Source organism: Poecile atricapillus, chromosome 2 (genome assembly GCF_030490865.1).
Source record: "Poecile atricapillus isolate bPoeAtr1 chromosome 2, bPoeAtr1.hap1, whole genome shotgun sequence".
NCBI classification, from domain to species: domain Eukaryota; kingdom Metazoa; phylum Chordata; class Aves; order Passeriformes; family Paridae; genus Poecile; species Poecile atricapillus.
In genome coordinates, this window is record NC_081250.1 from 34,632,135 (window position 1) to 34,652,970 (window position 20,836).

The following is a 20,836-nucleotide window of genomic DNA, read 5'->3' on the forward strand; positions in this document are numbered from 1 at the left end:
CTCTTTACCAACTTCTCTGTCTAAAAAATGTTCTGGTCACTGAGTGCAGTCAACAGCCGGGGCTGTAACTCATGCATGATGCCAGTAACTTATGCCAGTGAAATCAATGATGAGAATTTCTAAGAAGCTTTAAATAAAATACAACAAATTTAGATGTCAAAGTGCTGTCTCTGTGAATTTGCTGTTAACAGATTATAAATGGTTTGCATAACGTTGAAAAGCCTGGTGCCTTCAGTTAGCAGTTTCAAAGGCTTGTTTAAAGCAGTTCCTGGAGGAGTGCCTCCCTCCCCCTCCCAGCTTTCTGTTTCACGATGGATAAAAACAAAACTCCTTACAATAAAGAAAGGAAAGCCAGGTTTTCAACTACCCTCTGACTGGCCTCCAGATCTGGCAGCTGCTTTTGGATGTCTAATTGCTCGTCCTGCAGAAGTTGACATGCACCTACTTTGAGAAGGTTCTTTGAGTACTCACTTACTATGTGTAGTCTGTCTGATTTACAGAAATTAAATGATAGTGCTGGAAAAAACTCAAGCAGAGCTTATGATTCTGTTTCTTTGAATTTTTATCTATTTATTTAAACTTTTCTGGTCTTCTCAGTTCATAGATAAGTACTAGATGCAAGGAAACAGTGCAAAGTAAAGGGCAAGGCAGTGGATTGGGAGAAAAGAGCCCTTGCATTGAGTCTGATATTTGGCTGAACAAATCACTTTCTCCTTTTCTTCTTTCCTCTTTCCTTGTTTGTCTCTGGACTCTGAGGCTTGTGGGCAAGTGTTGGCCATCAATGTGTCTATGCAGGTTTTAGCACAATAAGGCCTTGATTTCAACTAAGGCCTTTAGGAATTACACCTAGTGAGTATCCTGGCAAATTTCTTTTATTTTCATGTTCCTTACCAGCCCTTCTTAATTTGAAATGCATGGCAAACTCCCTTGTTTACAGCAATCTAATGGGACCATAATTCTGTCCCTGAGATAACATTACAGATATAAGTCAGTGTGGCCTTAGACAAAGTTCTATGGAGAATGTATTTTCTTATAAACATGCTTTTATTAAAGGGTTTGTTGTTTTGTGTTTAGTGGTGTTCCATCTGCTCTAGAGAATACATTTGAGAAAATCTAGCTCCAGCATGGCATATAATGTTTCATTAGCAGGCATAACCTTGTTTATTTGCTTTTTAAAATTGTATTTAAAAAAGGAAATCAGTTTGCACCATTGACATGCTGCCAGGTTCCTGTTTATAAATGTCACAATAGGCAACTTAGAAGAAACAAAATAGTCAGTTTATGGCTTTTGCATAAAGAATGAGAGAACTGGGTAGAGCCAGGCAGCTAGTTGTGCTCCCTCTATTTTTTAGCTTGCCAATTATCAAGAGTTAATGTGGTGATAGCAGTGCAAAACACCCTGAGTGACCCAAACTGGGCTTTGCACACTTAGTGTTGCTGATGTTCAGTTGAACAGAAGAAGCTCTTTGTGCTATGCTGCTTTAGTGGCTATCTTGGGCAAGTAATTGTGCATGAAACAAGCAACCCTGAGGAAAAATGGGAAATATCTGTAGGAAACTTCAAGACATAAGCATGCAATCTGATGTCATCCTTTCCCATAGAGAAGCTATTTCCTTTCAAACTCTGGTGAGACCAATCTTCTAAAGTTTCCTTCTCCTTTAAAATATGTTCCTTTACATCACTTTTTTTCCTTTGCTCTAGTAAATGGTATATCATGGGTACCTCTGGTATATACCATATATTGCTTACTGTGTATGTAAAGAAGGCTTCATGTGTTACTAGCCTAGCCTAGTCTGGACAGACATGCTGTAAAGGGCACGAGAAGGGTAGTGAGGGAAGAGGGGAGGGAATTGTGGAAGACAAGGGTCATCTTTCAGTATTCATTTCTACTGATAATTAGAGGGCACCACTGAATGGCTGTAATTAGATCATGTCAAAAAAATTAAGATAAAAGACCAAAAATTCTAAGTATCCTGCACTTTGTTCATGGTATCAGAGGAGTCAGAGCATTTGCTTAGACTGGCAGCCAAAGTGGAGGACAGGGAGGGAGCCTTCTCCTGCCCCTGGAAGAAGCTTGTGGGCATTTTCCCCAGGAGGTGTGAGGAAGGGACCGGAGGAGGTGACGGAGGAGGTGATGGTGCTCCCTGGGTGCCCGAGGGGCAGAGGCACAGCGGGGGCAGCCAGAGGCTGGCCTGCAGCACGAGCAGTGTTAGGGAGATTTTGTGCAGGGCTGTCACCCTTCAGGCAGCGGCCTTAAGAGGATTAGTAGTGCTTAAATGGGCCCTTTGGACTTTGAGTTACAGTGGTGACTGCTAGAGCCTTGAGATGGCTTACACCTGGCTTAGCACTTCATATGTCTGTCCTGTGTCCTGTGCCACGCTGCTTAGCAGCGCCGTGCGGCTTGCTGGAGATTAGCAGATGAGGTTTGCATCACTCAGTGTGTCTCAGAAAGCCTTTCTGATAACATATGAACAGCTATTGAAAGAAAACAGGATAAAAATAATATTTATGATTTTTGTTTTGTTTTGTGCCTCTTGAGGAGCAGCCACCATGTCTATGTTTAAGAATAATCCATCCTAACTTAAAACAACAAGGAAGTTTCCCTGCATGCTCCAACACAGATATTTAGGATAAAATTTTGCAAAGTCCTGCCAGTCTCAGTACACAAATCTGATCTATTAATTAACAGTATTTGTCTAAGGCTCCAAAAATTGAAGACATTTTGAAGAAAAGGACAAGGGTTACTGAAGTTCATAGATACCTTTAGAAACGTTATCTTTTTTTGTCAATAAATTCTAGTCACGGTGCTCCAAAGCCGTACTTGTGTGGCAGTTAAAGTCTGGTCTGTGAACTGCTGGTGGTCGCAAAGCTGTGGTAAGTCATCTGCATCTGGTCTGTGGAACCATCTTGCCTTAATTACACGATTTATGATAAGAGCACAGAGTGCTCTGTGTGAAATTCAGAGGGTTGACAGAGGTCTGTGATCCAAAAAATTGGAAACCAGTGGCTGAGACTGATAAGTACAGATTCAAAGCTTTATGATTTCAGTGAGAGCAATGTTTCTCTTCTTTCCCCATCTGCCTATCATTACTTGTCATTCTTGAGTAAGGAGTTTAATTTTTCTTTACATTTTTACCCCTTTGGAGATCAGGTTGATAACATTTGACTGAGCAGCCGTGCCTGGGGTTCAAGAAGTCAGATATACCCATACTGCTCCTGGCCTTTCAGTCTCCAGCGTGGTGTGGATGGCTGGCTGGGTCCAGTTTAGGGGGAGACTTTGGATGGGGGATTTGGGGGCAGGGAAGAGTCTTTCCCCATCCTGGGATATATCATGCCTGCTGTTTCTTGTAATGTGCCATTTTTATCAGGTAGCTGTTAAGTGAGCATTTGCCTTTCTTTGAAATGTTTTGAGGAATAGATCCTTTGGCATGAGTTCTGTATTTTTATGTGTCAGCCTCACTCAGTGACTTCATACCTCTTGCTAAGTAGGGGAGTTAAATGGATTTTAGTGGTCTGCAATAAGATCTTCATAGTGCTTTGTCCTTATGCTTAATGTTACTACATAGCATTTTCCAGCAGTTTCTTTCTGTGTCCTTTTTTTTTTTTTACTTTAGTGCTTTTCCTCATTCAAAGCTCTGCAGATGTTACAGTTTAAAAAAAAGAGGAAAAGGTATTGCATTTCAGCCTCCACCAAGTTTACACTCACCCATCCCCTGCATAATGGAACTTTTTCCTTTTTTATTTTTTTTAAAATTTAAATCTTGATAATAGACTTTCTTTTTCCTGTAAACCTTCAATTGCATTAGTAACATAATTCATTTTTTATCTCTGGTTTCTTCCCTAGTTCCTCATCTGTGTTTACTGGCCTTGAGTGGGCAGCAAGCTTAGTTCTGTGCTTATAGGAATTTAGATTTTGCATGCCAGTTACAGATGAAACAGTTGTGATGGGCTGGTGTGAGGGTATTTTCCTTCCACCTTGATCTGAATAATGAGAAAATAATGAGAATTGGTACTGCTTCTGGGGAGACTTGCTAACTTTTGTTTTGAAATTATGTTTTTCTTCTGTCAGGAGAGAATTCATAGAGGCTAAGTAATTTTGATGGAGATTATATATGATTAAAATAATTTTGGAGCCTTTGGCCATTATTTGCCACATTTAATGTATCATTTTCTTTACAACAAAGTCTTCCAAGTTTTTAAGCAGTCAGGTTCTTTGTCTGTGTAAGCAGTATATGCAGTGAGTATGTCACTGGAGGCTTCCACTCATGTGTCTTTTATATAATGTGATGTTAGGATCTCAGTAATCAGATATGATTGTATCAGAATTGAGAATTTATAGAATACTCTGCAAAATACCTTTTTGTACAATTTGCTGTAGGTTACAGCTTTATTGATCCAAAAGCTTATATAGAATAATCCCAAATAGTCTGCAGTTCATGTAAAACTGGCATTTGCAATTTTTGGAAAGCCTCACAGTTAAAAATAATAGTAGGAAAATAAAACCAGAAACTAGATCTTATAGTTTAAAACCACAAACAAACTCTGAAACGCAGAATATTACAGTAGATTGTAAAGGATGGATCTGTTGTCTTCATCCTTTGAGTTTAGTAGATGGTGATTGACTTGAGGTGGTGCTGTGTGAAACGGATGGGTGTTTCTCTGGAAGAACCAGGGTTTAGGGGAATTGGTGACTGCCTGGGTGTATTTTGCCTGTGTCTGCGTAGCCGTCATTTCTCTGCTGTGCTTGCCAACAGGGTGTGTGTTCTTGTGGAGTGATGTGTAATCCTCTCCACCAGAACATGGAAGCATGACTTCAAGAAGTTTTTAGCCTTTAGAAAAAAGAAGTGTGTTGTCTATCCAAACTTAAATGGTTGCACGTGGGAGAAAAATGCTCAAATGTTTTCTTCAAAGTCTGAAGCTAAAATGGGCCATGAAGTGTAACTGGGGAGAAGTTAATATGATGATGATCTGTATGCTTTCCTTTTGCAGCTGGAAAGGTTGAGAATGAGCACATAGATTTAAAAGCAGTTTGTGGATATGATTTGTTGCTTTTTGGTTTATTTGAATGTCAAATACTGATGGAGAGTACTGCATGAGCACATGGGCAAGGGGAGCATTTCTGTAAAAGCACTTCACTGTTATAATCCTAGTTTCTGCTTCAGCGGGAGTGATTGGAAACTTTAGTGAGGATGAAACTTAGTCCTAAAGGACATAAACTCCTCTTCATATATTGGATCTTAATTAAGATTCACTAAATTAATCTTAAGAGCATGTCTTCTGTGTCTCTGCAGCTCCTGACATATGGGTGGCCTGTTCCCTATGTGAACACTTGGGTTCAGCTTAATAAAATAGATAATAATGATAAGTTCATATGCCCTCTTCTAACATTGAAGCATAGTTGAGAAGATACCTGAGAAAACTCTGAGTGTGTGTGGGTGTCATGCTCTCTCAGAGCATGGATGGGTCTTGGGAATGTTAAAAGCAGAGAGAGAGCTCAGTCTGTCCTTGCTCCTGTACACTTATCTGAGCTGGAATGCTGGGAGTTCCACACCTAGTATCAAATAATCTTAAACATTGGCATAAGAGCTGGAGGATAATGAAAAGGGGAGTCAAAGGAGATGTTATTCACAGATGCCTGGTAGAAGAACATCAAGAGCTCATCAAAAGTAAAGCTGGAAGCAGCCTAACTAAACAACAATTCCATATATAAAGTGGAGGTCTCAGTTTCGGCCAATGTTGCTGAATTTTTCCTCTTTCTATAAGGCCCCACAGTCAAGTCAGCAAGGAGCTTGTTAATATCCTATCCAGGTCCATTCAGAACCAGATGCAGAGCTCAACACAGCAAAACCATTTTGGGAGTTCTGAAGACTGGCTGCATCACACGTGCAACGAGCCTAGTCTTGCTGTGCTGGTGATACAGAGTCATTCTGTATGTCATGATGCATGCAGCGAGATCAGATAGGCTTAGTGTCAGATCCACTGTACACTACCTTCCTGCTGCCTTTCAATGCATACTTATTGCCCTTAAAGTATGAACTTGCTTGAACTTCTCTGTAGATTCACAAGCATCTCACTGATGTAAATTATTCTGAGATTGCCAAATCCTTTTCTTATGAATGTCAGAGTCATGCTGAGTTTGGCATTTTGTTGGGAAATCTTAGGCTTTCACTTGGCAGCATGGTATACGCTTGCCCAAGAGCAGTGCTTGCATTACTGAGAAGAATGGGCATCTGAAGGCATTGACAGGTTTTCACTCTGCTTTTACTTTCCATGAATCACATACTCAACCTACTTTTTGAAAAGATGTAGCTTATTGGAAATAGTTAAAACTTTGAAACAGTGTTGGAAGTTTATGCATGTAAGATAACAGCTACAGTGCCATATGGGAAACCAAAATTTTCCATATCCATCATAATACATCGGTTTGTACCTTAGAGAGCTCTGTAATGAAAGAAGAGAATGGAAAGAGAAGGAAAAGAGAAAGGAAATACTTAATTTAGGAGTACAGGAATCTGATATCAAATCTTTAAGGTCTGCCCCACCATGGTACAACAGTCTGGTGAAACTGTGAGCAAATGCCAGGGTACCACCTGTCTAAAGCTTGTGATGATGGATTTCCAGGCCTTGCAGACTCATGGCACCATACATGTTTCATTTAGAGATCACTTTAGAAAGTGATAGTGTTAAAATATTGACTGTACATGGATAGATTTTAGATCTGGTTTTGCAAAATCTGTCTGTGATCAAAAAAGCAGATTTGATGAACCCTGAGCTAGATTTGGCTGTATATATATTTTTTTAAACTGAACAGGCTTTTAATCAGAAACCAGTAATCTGTTGAAGAAGTAACATTTTAATAGGAATGTGGTAGGTGAGGGAGAACTTCTTTTGGAGTAGTTTTCATATATCTAGGGTTATTGCCTGATGGTCATGACATACTACTGTGCTATGAAATATTACAGTTAAGGTCCTTGGTCTGGCTTCCTCTTGCAATTCATGCACCTTAAGTGAATTCTTAAGTGAATAAGGAGCTTCTAGACCTGATTCATAATGTGTAAAATTCCAGTAAATAATTATTTACTGGAAGAGGAATTCAAAGCTGGGTCCTCTTCATTCCAGGTGAGGTGGTATAACCATTCAACTGTGGGCAGCACCTGTGCCTCTTTATGTGTTATTGAAGACTGGAACAACCCCTGTAAAAGAAGCAGAGATCCCTGTGTCCAAACTGTCCCGGGAAATCACATGAAATATATAAAATTGAGACATAAATGGATAACAGCTAATGCCTTCAATTGGGGTCCTCTAATTATTTGCTCTCTTTTTCCATGAGGGGTTGTTCTTTATTTGGCTCATAATACATAATACTTTCTTTAGGTCTGGAATTCAGCATGTTGTGTGCCTCTTCTGTTTTCCACGTTTGATCAGAGCTCTGAGTTTCCTTTCTCACCAGCTTTATCTATCAATATTTTGTGGTGGTTGTGTGTGTTTCCTAGACAAATTGACTCATAAATTGGAATTTTGAATGAAATAGAACTTTGTTTTTTAATCCTGAGTACTGCTGTGGTTAGGAAGGTTCTTTGCGTGAGTCTTAGTGGCAGTGTGAGTATAAGGGGTTTTTTGTCCCAGTTTTCCTCGGCCTAGCATGAGGTGACAATGGAAAGTTTCTTTTCCTCTTGCTGCTAACAATTCACACGTTGATGCCTGATAGGAAAAATAATGCTCTCAAGGTTACCGTATTTTTCATGTGTATACATTGTGGCTTATCTCTGGCTTGAGAGTTTTGTTTGTTTTTAAACGCAGGCCAAGTCAAACCCTGCGGTTTAGCAGCCGTGTGTGTTGTGTGTACAGGCATAATAGGAGAGAAGTCTTATTCCATGGTTCCTTCCTTAGCAGTATCCTGGTCTCTCACTGGCTGTTTGCTTAGTGGATATGAGTTATCTGTGAACTTTTTTTTCTTTTATTTTAAGAACTTTTTAAGAGCTCTGAGTTACCTGAAGCAAAGGTTATATATGTGGTGAAATACAGTGTTATTCTAAGCCTCTGGGATATTTTTTCTTTACAAAATCTATGGAGGCTAGTAGAAATGGCTGTTTCATGATGTGCTGTGTACTGTTTGTTACTTTGGGACTGTAAAACTTGATTTGCTTGTCAGTCTAAGCAAACACAGTACACAGTAAACAGGCCATGCAGTAAATTAAGGTGTCCTGTACTTATATCATGTTCATTTAGGAGAAATACGTGCTAAATATCCCCATTACAAATCACAAGACAGAATCACAGAAGAGTGATTAGTCAACCAGTGGGTATTTTTCCATTTATATTGCCTTATGAAAGTAAATATTCATTTTTCTTTTTCTTTTTTTTTTTTTTTATTGCTGTTGGTTATAACAAGATATATTGACTTGGGATTTACCAGGACCCAGTAACTTTTCATGTTGTGGATATTTTCAGATTTCTAATAGAATTCCTGTAGAACAGAAAAGCAGGCTAAGACATATAGTTATTTATTTATTTTCATTTTCTTCCACCATCTCCCATTTCCTTGCTTTTCACAGAATATATCCATGCATAACACAGTTGGAGGAGCAATGGCAGGACCTGGATCCCACCAGCTGACAAACACAAGGATGCCAAACCACGACACCAGCGTTGTGATTCAGCAAGCCATGCCATCTCCACAGTCCAGTTCTGTCATTACACAAGCACCTTCCACAAATAGGCAGATTGGGTGAGTCCATTTCCATTTTCTCATTTCTCTGGTTCTCTGGCTTCTGCCCATAGGACCAGATGTTGCCCTCATGTCCTCATAGTACTTAAGGTCCAGCTGCATGCAGGAGCAGATGTCGTTCTAGTGGTTTTTGAGGTTACAGGGTTTGCTCTTGACCCTGCCAGGATGAGCAAGGACCCCTGCAGCACATGTTGCACGCTGTGGGGAATGGCCAGGTTACTCCAGATATGGCACCCTGGTTCAAAAAAGACAGAATGTTGTACTTACTGGAAAGTCCTGCTTTCTGCATCCAGTTTTGTTTTATCTTCTTATGATCATAGTGCATGTTTTTTTCTAAAAACATGACCTGGAAAGAAAGACAAAGCCAATCCTTTAAATTCCTTCAATGGGAATTCTGGGTTTTCTATGGAATTGAGCTATTTCCTATGTCCTCTGCTTAAATGAGGAATGCTGGAAGACAAAAAGACCATCAAGATAAATACAATTTGGCACTGTGTGAACAGCTGCTCAATTTGTGATGATGGATCCATATTTATTACCATAAATTGACAGTATAGATGCTTATTGTATTGGCTTGAATGCCAATGGAGTGATAATGTCTGGAGAACTGTGTGAACAAAACCATCCATGTTTAGTACACTTAGTTACTTCCAGCAAGTATGAGATCCTCGTAAGTCACAGAAACTTGTTTTTAATTGTACAGAAATTTCCCCAATGGCTTGAGGGTTCAGCTTTAATCACTCAGCTCTGAGAATTTAGGGGTGGGCTTATACATGAAAATGTATGGATAAAAAGATATATTAGTGGACTAAGAAAGAAGCAGTGCTACAGATTCATTATCTGCCATTTGTGATTTGGTCACATCAATTAAGTGATATGTGCAAAAGCAGTCTCTGTCAATTGATGATATAATATATTGAAATAATTGATGAGCAACTTTCAGTCTTTTCAAAGTAAAACCAAAAAGTGAAATCCTGGCATTGAAAACTAAAAATCCAGTTTTTCTTGAGTTTTCCTTCAAGATTCTTGGTGTAGGCCACAGGCTCTGTATCTCCCATGGTAGCTGGGATGGCCCACGGCACTGAGCTCTGTGTTACCCAGCCATGCACAGGACACAGATTCCATCTGCTGCCCTAGTTTTGTGCTCCTGGCCAAGATCCTCTATTTTCCTTTTTACTACTGTTTCAGGATTTGCTTCTTAATAAATAAATCTGGTAGGTTGGATCAGGTAAACCTATTTGATAGATGTGCCCTCTGTATATGTTCCGTCTTGACAAAACACAGTGTTCACTGAGATTTCACATGCAATACCATTTGCCTGTAAATCCAGCAAAGTTGTTGTCTTATATGTGTCCCATTCAGTTCAAAGACAGGGGGCTGGGAGAAAGGGAGGGAGGAAGGAAGAAACAGTTTCTTTTTCAATTTTAGAAAGAAAAACATTAACTAATGCCATTATTTGCGTTAAGGATGATTAAGCTCCTGTTCAAATTGTGACTTAATAGGTCTAGTGGTAATTATGATCCTAATTAAAAGCATAATAAAACCCCAAACAACTTTTAATACTCAGTGGTGAGGTGTTTTATGTAAGACTGTACTTGGCTTCCAAACAATTGTTTCTATATAATGAGAAAAAAACTGCATGTGGTTTTGCAAGACCCTGTCAGTCAGGTTTTAGGTTTGTGTTGGTTCGGGGCCATGGTGATTAGAATCTCCAAAGTTTGAGGGGTTGAGGATAAAAAGGCCTTTTCCTAGTCAGTGGTGTGTCTCATTTGGGAAACTTTGTCATGACATATCTTAATTCTTCCCCGTGGCTGAATCACACAAATGTTTCCTAAGTCTGAGTCTAAAGCTGCTTTATTGGGAGGCAATTGTCAGCATTTTAGTCTCTGTGTGAGTTGGTGTGTGAATGAGACTTATGGTGTGACCTCCAGCATACTCTGTTCCCCATTCTTCCCTCTTCCTAGGAGGTTTTGTTTTTTGTTCATGGTGTGTCCTAGGAGATAATTGCTGTATTTTCAGCTTCCTCTACTTGCCAAAGTGCATCCTTGTTTGTCTTTTCCTTCAGTCTTTTCCCTGTGGTGTCTGTTTTACTTATTCAAAGAACATATCTTGTCATTTCCATTTATCTTCATCTTATCCTTCTAAACGTGGTAAGAATTATATCCACGACTCATTCATGAGGAATACAGACTGGACAATGGTTCTGGTATTAAACAACTGAAAAAAAAATCCAGATGAATCCAGAAAATATTTGAGTTCTTCAAAGTTTGGTTGTTTTGATTTAGTCTTGCAAAGTTGAGATTGTTTAGCTATTTAACTAGCCCAAATTCTGAGGTGCTCAAATCAGTGGATTTTGGTTGAGTTTCCCTTTTTAAAAAATCATCTGAATCTGCCCCAAAGGGTAGATGAGTCTTTACCATGAAGAATTGTTTTGGGGAAAATGCCTTTTAATGAGCAATAAAATCAGCAGAGAGAAACTGGGTAAAACTCTCACTGAGTTCTGTAAGAGCAGGATCAAGCCCTGAAGGTTATATAGAACCATCTTGTAGCAATATTCTGATTTTTATCACGACCACAAATATTTTAGTGTCAGACTATGGCCAAGCCACCTGCAAATGTTTATGATGGCCTTGCTCCAATGAAAACAGGGAATAGCAATGAAAGTCTTCATTTAGCCCCTGTTTGTAGGCTGTGCTCTAGTAACAGAGAATGGGACCCACCTGTGCCCGCACACAGCTCGTTTCATGGTGAGGAGTGGGCGAGTTTGTAGCAGCTGACATTCCCAAGGGATGTAATTTTTCCCTATTTTCATTTCTCCTTCTCTTTCTTCTCCCTCTAGCGTTCTCTCTCCCTTCCTCTCTCCTTCCATGCCTCTGTTTTTTCCTATCCCCTACTCTGGGGGCTTGAACATAAAATCAGATATTGACACAAGGCATGGGAAAGCATGACAGAATGTGCATTGTTGGGCAAGCCTTACTGGCACAGTGTATGTCCACAGATTATTTCAGGTATTAAGCTTCAGCTACTACTGAGCAGGCACCCAGCCAGATTAATCAGATAAAAGGAAGAGCATGAAGGTTATTAACTTAAAAAATAAGACAGGGTGCAGCCCCGCTTTCCTCCCACCATGTTCCTTTTGTTGAGAACAAACAGCAACATTACCTTTACAGCAAGCTGGCAGGTTGGTATAAAGGTCCCAGATAGTATTTATGTGGTGAGGCAGCCTCTAACCTCCTTGCCATCCCTCCTCCCTCCCCTCCAAGCCTTCAGCATGTGGGAGGAATGCTGGAACTAGTAACTACTTGTGCTGATGAAAAATCAGTTGAGGAACACTTAGCAGTGAAGGGTGTCTTTGGCTGATTAATAGCACATCATTTCTAGATAAGATACATGGAGGAAAAGCAGTATGGCATACAGAGGAAGGCAAGAAAAAATGATATAAGACACACATTTGTCAAAGGTATGGAAAAGCAGATAAGCTGAATCAGCTCAAGATATGGGACTCTGAACTAGGCTGTACAATAGCAGTGCTTGTCTTCTTTTTAAAATAACTCCATTTTTTCTGTGACTGAATATACAGCAGTGTGAGAGAGAATTCTGGGCAGACAAATTGGTGACAACATAGCCTGGTGGTTGCTCTATCTGGACACATCTTTTGCTAGGAAAGATGTATTTTTCAGACTATCAAATACTGTAGGTGGCTGCAACCTAACAGCATTCATAGAGAAGGTAACTTGCTTTCAAGCTAGTTTTTCAAGTTAGTAGTGGACATAACTAGGAATTATTCCAGCTTGAAACTGCCTGGTGCAGCTCTGCAGTTGATAAAGAACATGGGAAGATGGAGGATTGTCACAGATGAAGCAAATTGTTAACATTGTAGTAAATGGAGAATGAGTCCAGTTTCAGTGAACTCAAGCTCTAAAGAGGACATAGAACACTAACCATGTGATGTAGATTATCTGTTTTTTAAAGTGTTGTAGAGCATTTTAATCGAGATAAGATGGTCTTCTGGCACAGCATCAAAAGGGAAAAATTGCAACCACATTTGGTGAAATGCAAGCAGGTAGGAGAAAGCAACAAAAGGGGTTTGGAAGAAGTGTCTGGTGCCTTGATGTCCTGAAGAATCATGGTATCGGTGGGAGAACAGCCTTTCAGTCCCCACATGCAGCATTCATTTAAATATCTATTCATTGCTTTACTGTTCCTCTCTCTCTTTGCTCTCATGATGCTATGTGTGTCTCTCTGGTTCAGTTTATCATCTTTTTGTGGGTTTGAAGGCTTTCAAACAAAGGGGAATGGGAAATGGAGTAGTCATAAAAATTGACTGTTCCATGCAGGTAGTGGGACTAACAGAGGTTTGGTGTCCTTGGCCATTTGGAAAATGAAAAAAACCCAAACTTCTCAGTCTTAATTGGAGGGTCTCAGATGGCAGAAGGACAGACCATCTCTGTGGCCAGCACAGGAGTTTCACCATAGCAAAAGATATCTGAGAGTGCAACTGCTGGTTGAGTATCCTGCTATCATCCTTTATAGCTTAAGGGAACAGAAAAGACTCCTGTAGGAGACAATCACAGGCTGAAACCCTTCCATAATGCAGCTAGTTTTGGAAGGCACTTGGAGTAGGCGGGTGACTGAGAAGGGTCTTTGTACATCCAAGAGAAAATCTCTCTTTAAGTTCTTAGTAAGTTGGTGGAGTATGTGGCATCAAAGAGGCTGTGGAATGATGTACTTTTATTAAATTCAAAGACTATTTCCTTTTCCAGGAAATCTGTGATAAAAGCCTCTGTTCCAACTCATGTATTTGAACTGAAGCACCACAGTATGTTGTGAAATGAGAAGAAATGTGCAGTGAGAGATGGAGTATCAAATGACCACTCAGTCGTTCGATCAAGTCCATTCCATAGTCTTGGTTGTGCAGCATGTAAGAACATCAGCAAGATCACAGGATGGGGAGGAAAAGGGAGAGGTGGAAAGAGAGAGCATCTGACAGTGTCATTCTGTCCAAATTTTTTTTTTCATCTTTGTGCTAAAAGTTGAGCTTTAATTCCTGTTTAATGGTCCTGCTTCTTTTCCCTCTGTTTATGCTAAGACATGTTTTCTGTAGTTCCTTCAACCACACTGACCTTGGCCAACCTTAACATGGAATCCCATCAAGCCACATGTGAGCAGCAGCCACAAGTCCCAGCTCAGGTGAATTACTTAGGAAATTATTACGAGTGAGCCATTCCCAGAAACAAGTTGTCTCATAGATTAGCTTAACTCAGAGGATGATGAGGGAGAAAATGAGCTGGACCCTCTCAAGCTGTTCATCCTTTTTAGCAAGCTGCTGCCCAGGTCCACACATTGACCTGCAGGCTGAACCATGCTGCTCTGTCTGTGATATTTAGAAGGTCTGTCTGCTCTCCAACCTCCTTCTCTGTTGTTTGCATTGCATGTTCAGGAGCTGCTGACTCAGTTTTTCCCCATACTGCTGAGTCAGGAAGAACAGAAACAAACAGTGCCAGTCTGTGTGTCAGGCACAGCACAAACAGGTGGTTATTCACAGCACCTCTCTTCTAGCCTCAAGAATATACTTCTCTGCCTTCCCAAAAACTCTTCCTTGCTGCTAGCTCTAGGAAGAGGCTGGAAAGTACTGACATGTATCAGGGTGACTTTTGGGGGACAGAAAGGAGGATTAATAGCCAGGTAATAGCCTTTCAATCTGAAATGAAGAGAGTTTAGTGTGTTTCTTACCTCACTTGAAGTCAACTATTATCCTGAAAGTTATGCACTTGTTATATATGTTGGTTAAATAAATTAATGAGCACAGTGTTTTCTACTTGATAGGGAGTTAGTAGTGCTGCTTTCTCACACCAAGAACACCAAAACCAAAAAGTGTAAGGGATATTGTGTGACTTGCTGCCCACTGACTCTTACTAGGATTGTTGTCTCATGTTATGAGAATAAAGCAGCCCTCTCCTCCTCCTGATGGTTGTTTGAGATAGGCAGTGAAGCCATGCTAAAGCCAGCTCTCATGCAAGTGATTTCTAAGAATGGATCATGATGTTTTTGTCCTGAAAAGCTTGTCCCTCCCAAGAATTATAGGAAAACAAGGTCAGAATAATGTACTGCACCCATAATTTTATCTGAACAGAAATACTGAGCTTTCATATGCATTGGTTGGCTCTCACATCAGAGAAAGTCGTAAATAGGACTTAAATATGATATACTGAACTTGGAGAATCTAGCATTGATTCCTTAATTTTAGTGGTTGGTATCTCTTACATACCTCCCCCGTATATATATAATACACACTGTATAAATCTTCTTTAAAGGTGTCATCAAAATTTATGGGCAGAGCTTCTGATTTATATGACTCTTTGAACTAAAACAGATGTAAAATCATTTCTGGATGGAAGAGGATCTCAGAATTGCAGTGGGTTTGATATGACAGATCAAACTTCCCCTAGACCAGAAAAAGATCATTAGGGCTCTGCACAGCCGAATCACATAGCTCTGCTCTTCATCACAGGTTTGTGCTTAACATGCCCTGATGCATGATTCCAGTATGTGTTTTATCCAAGTGTCAGCCTGTTTGACAGGTAACTAAGCCACAGTAAAACACTAACTCAAACAATACAGACTTTGTTTGGTGTAAGGCTTTTTTAAAAATTTCTTTTCATTTAAGAGACTAATTTTCAGTTTCCAGAGAAGTCTGGATTCTGCCTTACACCATGTCAGTTCAGAGAAGGGCTTAAAGATTTGCTAGGGGTGGCACAATGGCTGTAATGAGTGAGAAATGAAGACCTTTATGTGCAAACAATTCTGATAAAAGATTAGTTCCCCACTGAGAAGTTATGTTTGTATCTGTTTCAATAAAGGAATTGGCACTGATGTCCTGAACAGAGAACACCTCGATTTTACATGGCTTGTCTTGCCAGTGTCTTTTTTGAACACTTTCAAAGGAATATAAAAGCATACTATAAGTTAATAAAGTGTTAACACTTTGGGTTGTTTTTTTTTATTTTTCTTTCTTTTTTTTTTTTTTAAGCTGGTACCTGGCTGCAAACCAATTACAATAGTTCAGAGGAAAGTGCCTGAGGGAAAACACAGGAGTTACAGACCTTGTGTAAAGTGTATGGATCCTATTTTACCACCTGTAAAAGTAGGCCTCCTTATTAATTGATGAGTTGAGTTTTCAAAATCAATGGTACAGTATAGTTCCATTTAAGGCATATATATGGTTCTACTTATACTTGTGGACAGGCCAAATACGCATTTGAAAAAGAAAAACAACCAAACAAAAAAAACCCTCAAAACCCTGACTATTTGAATCAAAGGCATGGATAGATCTAAGATGACAAAATCACCAAAATTAGTCCTTTACAAAAATGAAATTATGCTTAATTTAGATGGAGAAAAAGTAATTTAAATAAATCTGTCATTTTTGAGACCTTCTAACAAAGTTCCACATAGTAAACCATAAATTTAAATAATCTTAGCTATGTTTTGTAAAAAATTGCTGAGTTGAACAAGGAACTGATGGCTAGACAGAACCTGCAGGTAGATTGAGAGTGCAGGAAAAGTGTTCCTTGGAAGAAGGAACAAATTAGAGAGTGTATTTTAGAAACATTTGCTGCTATGAGCATCTGTGTTCTGCCAACAGAGACGTTTATTCTGAGCTCACATAAATGAAGTGGAATTTTGCCAGTAAAAGAAGGGGTTGTGTTACTACAGTTGTAGGATCCAGGTCCTAATTGGTTTATGAAATGAAGGGGGCAATCTTTGAGCTATTACCAGCTTCCTCTGCTGCAAGTGAAGTGAATCGCAGCTGTTCTGATAGGGTCCATAAAACTCGGTGAGGTAATAAAATGTTTGCAGTGAACAATTCTCAAAATGAGTGAAATCCAAATCCCTAGCTTATTTGACAGTATTAAGAGAATTGAATGTACTTCCTGGGGAATTCTGAATATTATGTTACTTTTATCTAGTTCTTTAACTATAAGATACAGCTCACCAGTGCTGTAAATGTTAGGGCTCAAAGTATCATTCTTCTTTTTTAACCCTACAGATTGAAACACAGTATGTACATATATACATGTGATACAGGAAAAGGCTGTGTTTGTTGCTCATTTTCTAATGTTTCTGGCTTGTACATTTTACTTCTTTACACTTTTCTGTCTCCCCATTTCTTCCTGTCTTTTGGTGAGATTTAAAAAAATCCATGGTTAGCATCAAGTGATCCTATACAGAAGTACTTGTGGTGCTCCTAGTCACATGATTTCTTCAATGAAAACAATAGCTGTTGATCTTTTAAGTTTTCTTCAAGCAATTTAGCATTTTCTAGACCTGGTTAGAAGGCAGATATGTTAATTCTAACTTCTTAGCAGAGCAGTTGTTCTGAACCATTTGCTCACTTCATAGTGGTTTTGACCTAAAGATCTTTGATGTGAGTTCAAGTCCAAACTGACGTTTTTGGTATCATCATTCTATATGTTGAGGAATTCACAATTTTCCTTGAAAGCCATTCAGTGTTTGTCTAGAGTTCTCTTGTTCTTCTCAGCATTGCCAGAATTAAGCACTTTTATGAAGGGCTTGGACATCTTTAAAATTCTTTTATTTTTCCTTTTTTATTCTCCACTTTATAGAAATGTCTGTGATTTCCCAGGGAAGGACTGGATGATCACACCTTTGATAGTAAAATGACCAAAAAAGAATACAAATAGAGAAGATAAAGAGAAGTTTCTTAGAGTAGTGAAGTGGGTTTCCAGGTTGGTTAAGTGTCAGCTGGTTGGGCTTGCTGCTCACAGTGCTGTGAGCATCCGCTTTCACACCTGAAGCTGGGCATTTAGGCAGCGTAACTTTGAAGTTTTCCCCTTTATTTCAGTCTTTGTATGACCGATGTTGCTCATCATATCTCAGACAGGCTGTTGTCTCAGGCATCTGGAGAGTGACCAGCCAGCATTTCAGCCACAAGGTGCTGCTTGAAGGCACTCTGATCCTTTAAGCACTTTGGAAGGAAGTGCTGGCAACAGTGGAATATCTGGCTTCCTTTTCTGACAGCTGGTTGCCCATGCCATGTATTCCTGGCTTGTAACATGCAGTAGGGTTGTCCCAGATACTGCACAGGGAGATGTGCAAGAGATGCACAGATCTGAATGGTGGTGGTCTCCTGTAGCTTCTGGGCAGAGCTGCATACAGAAAGCTTTCCTGACATACTCAGGGCTAAAGCTTGTGTTCGCAGCAAGTGTTTCTGAGCTGTTATTACAAAATGTCCCAGGAGAGATGAACTGCTGACTTAATGTGCCTGAAGGAATCTCTCTTTGGACATGCTGGACTTCATTAATTCATTATTGCTGTGAGTTGTTGATGTAGCTTTTTTGGGCACCAGATGTAAATTAACATAATGAAAGTGGGCAAAAGGCAGCAGCAGTTTTTAAATATTCAAACAAGATGGTCTGTTAAGCTCAACAGGCTGTTACGGAGGACTGATTCTGGTTGAAATGCAAGTACAATACTTGAAGATGTTAACTGTAGCTAATGACCAAAGGAGACCAAATTTGAACTGATCTCGTATTATTTTTCTCAATTTGTGCTTGTTTCAAATGTGTTTTTTTTCTGAGATTATATGGCACAGGTAGTAAACCAAGTTCAGACTGACAATATGTAGTCTGTAGATGACATTTGGAGCCTATCAGTACATATGCCAAATGGAAGAATTGTGTGGAAAACTTTACCTGTTTACAATTAATTCCCTTCTTATTCTGTTTTAATTTCTTCTTTCTCTGCAGTATGTTCTAGGCCCACAGAGGAAAGAGACCTAGAGTGCTGTTGAATTTTTTCTGCTCTGTAGGGAAATAAAATAGGAAGCAAAATAATATTTCTACTGTGAAGTAGCAAAGGAAGTTGAAAGAAAAAAGTCAGTGAGTTCCCTTTGTGCCATACTAAATGGATGTGGAGAAAGATATGGAATCTGGGCTCCATGACTGGGAAGCAAATCCATACTTTCTTCCAAAATTTCCCCTGGCCTCTATATTCTATTCTATTTCCTTCTATTGTTCCAATAAGAAATCTGTGACGCAGAGGATTTATTCAAAATCTATATAAAACATAATAGGCAAAGTTCATTCCAGAAGCCATCAAGTGAAACTATACTTCTCTGTGGGGAAAGCTGGGGTCCCTTCCAGTCTGGTCTTTTTCTGTACACAGCCTGGTAGCATGGAGCTTTTTGTAGCACATTAATGCAACATCAAGGGCTGTGGGGCCTTAAGTCCTATAAAGCAAATGCTAGAAACAATATTGGACCCAAGCAGAACCCATAAATGCAGAGGGAAGCAAAACCCCATATAAAAAAGAAAACAGGATTTGAGAACAAAAGCACAAAACCACATTTCAAGGGGAAAAAAAATAAATCAGTTTTTGTTTTGGAAGAAGCATCCTTGGAAATGTTCAATTTTCCTTATGACCAAGTTGGGAAGCTCTTAGTTTTGTCCTTGAAGACAGTGTAAATGACTCCAAGCCAAAAAAAAAACCTAAAAAACCATGTTGACAAGAAAACCCCACCAACTGAGGTATACATTTCCTTCTTACTCCTGCTGCTTGCCCATTAGATGAACAGGAAAGTAGAGACGCCCCTGCCATGTTTACAGGCCTTGCCTTGTTATTTGTATGATGGACAGAGAGCTAAGAGCTGTGTTGCCAACACTGCTTATTGGAAAAACCTGGAAATAATTAAAGGACCTTATTTGTTACTGCTGGTATGTTCACTGGTGGAAATTACTTGAGAGATCAGTTGTACAGAACAGTGCTTGGTAATAGAACTGTAGAAAAATGACAAAGACAAAACCAGCTTTGGGGAATGGGATGTAAAATATTATTCTAAAATAAAATTCTACATTGGTTTTGAAAGGTTTTTTTTAGTCTGTGTGTGTTTTCCAGTAGAGAAGACAGAATGTAATTTGCCTGAACTAGAGGATGACTTGTAATGTTTTTACTTGTTACTGATTTATTTACTTGAATGAAACCTATGAATTACAGTGGAAGTTTCAGTTGAGTAACATTCAATATTGTGTTATGTTATTTTATTACTGGGTCTGCTGAGTGTTCCTTTCTATGGTGTCTTCTTCCAAGAGCTACGAGCACTGTGAATATTTTTCATGTTACTTTTTCAAAATCAAGGCTGTGCATTGCAAAACCAGCTACCCAGGCAAAGGGACTTCTAGTATTTCCGCATACTGCTCCTTTTCTACCTACATTTCTCCTGAGCTGTCTGCTTCATTCCAGATCTGCTCCCACAAGCTGATACAGGTCTTTGTTTACAAGTTGGGTGACAGGATATCAGGTGAGTGTACCTGTTGTACAGTGCCTTTCTTGTTGTTGGGGTATGATGTGGTTTTCTGGGTGGGAAGTGGCAGTACTGTTGTTTCACTTGAGCAAGGCATATGGCAGGACACAGTGCAACACGGAGGAGGGTCGATGAGTGAACAGTGAGTCATTGAGACAAAGCAGAGTTTTGTCAAAAGGAAAAAAAACCCAACAATTCCAAATCACCTAAAGATCAGTATCTGAAGATTTCAGGCTTTGTTGGCATTTCTGTTTGCAGTTGCTTCTCTGTTATGTGGTGTGTGTTGGACACATTCGCTGTTGTGACATTTGCTGTGACAGTGTGAGGCATACATATGTTTGCATGCTCATGCAGTTTTTCCAGGGGATGTGATCACTTAGAGTTGCACCTATGTGCTCTTATTCCCTCCGCTTCTCTTTTGCAGAGTTGCAAGGGGACACAATCTTTTACTATAAGTTGTGACACTTCTACTTCCAGTTCAGTGGTGGCTCCAGGGTTCAAACTTGCAGCCTAATAATGAACCAGGCTAGAGGGCTGTTACTGTCAAGAATAAAGCCGTGTACTGTAACTGAGAGTAATCAGTTTGGATCACATTCGCAGATTCTTTGTATTAGCTTTATCAGGTCAGGCCATCGGAGAGCAGATAGACAGGTAAGACCAAAAGACCTCTGAACCCAATTAAAGTTGTACCACAAAGAAATCAAGTTCATGTGGTTTAGATTTCAGAAAGTTACATTTGGTGGGCTGTACTTACTTTTATTCTGTAACCTAATGCAGACCATGTG

At 39.6% G+C, this 20,836-nt stretch overlaps 1 protein-coding gene across 5 annotated transcripts in view; it reads left to right on the forward strand.

Moving 5' to 3' along the window:
* CREB5 (cAMP responsive element binding protein 5) overlaps positions 1 to 20,836 on the forward strand; it is a 258,218-nt gene that overhangs the window by 76,034 nt on the left and 161,348 nt on the right. For all 5 annotated transcript variants that reach the window (XM_058831755.1, XM_058831752.1, XM_058831751.1 and 2 more), the window contains one exon: positions 8,556 to 8,728. In XM_058831755.1, coding sequence (XP_058687738.1) covers positions 8,556 to 8,728 — 173 coding nt within the window. The remainder of the gene's footprint in view (positions 1 to 8,555; positions 8,729 to 20,836) is intronic.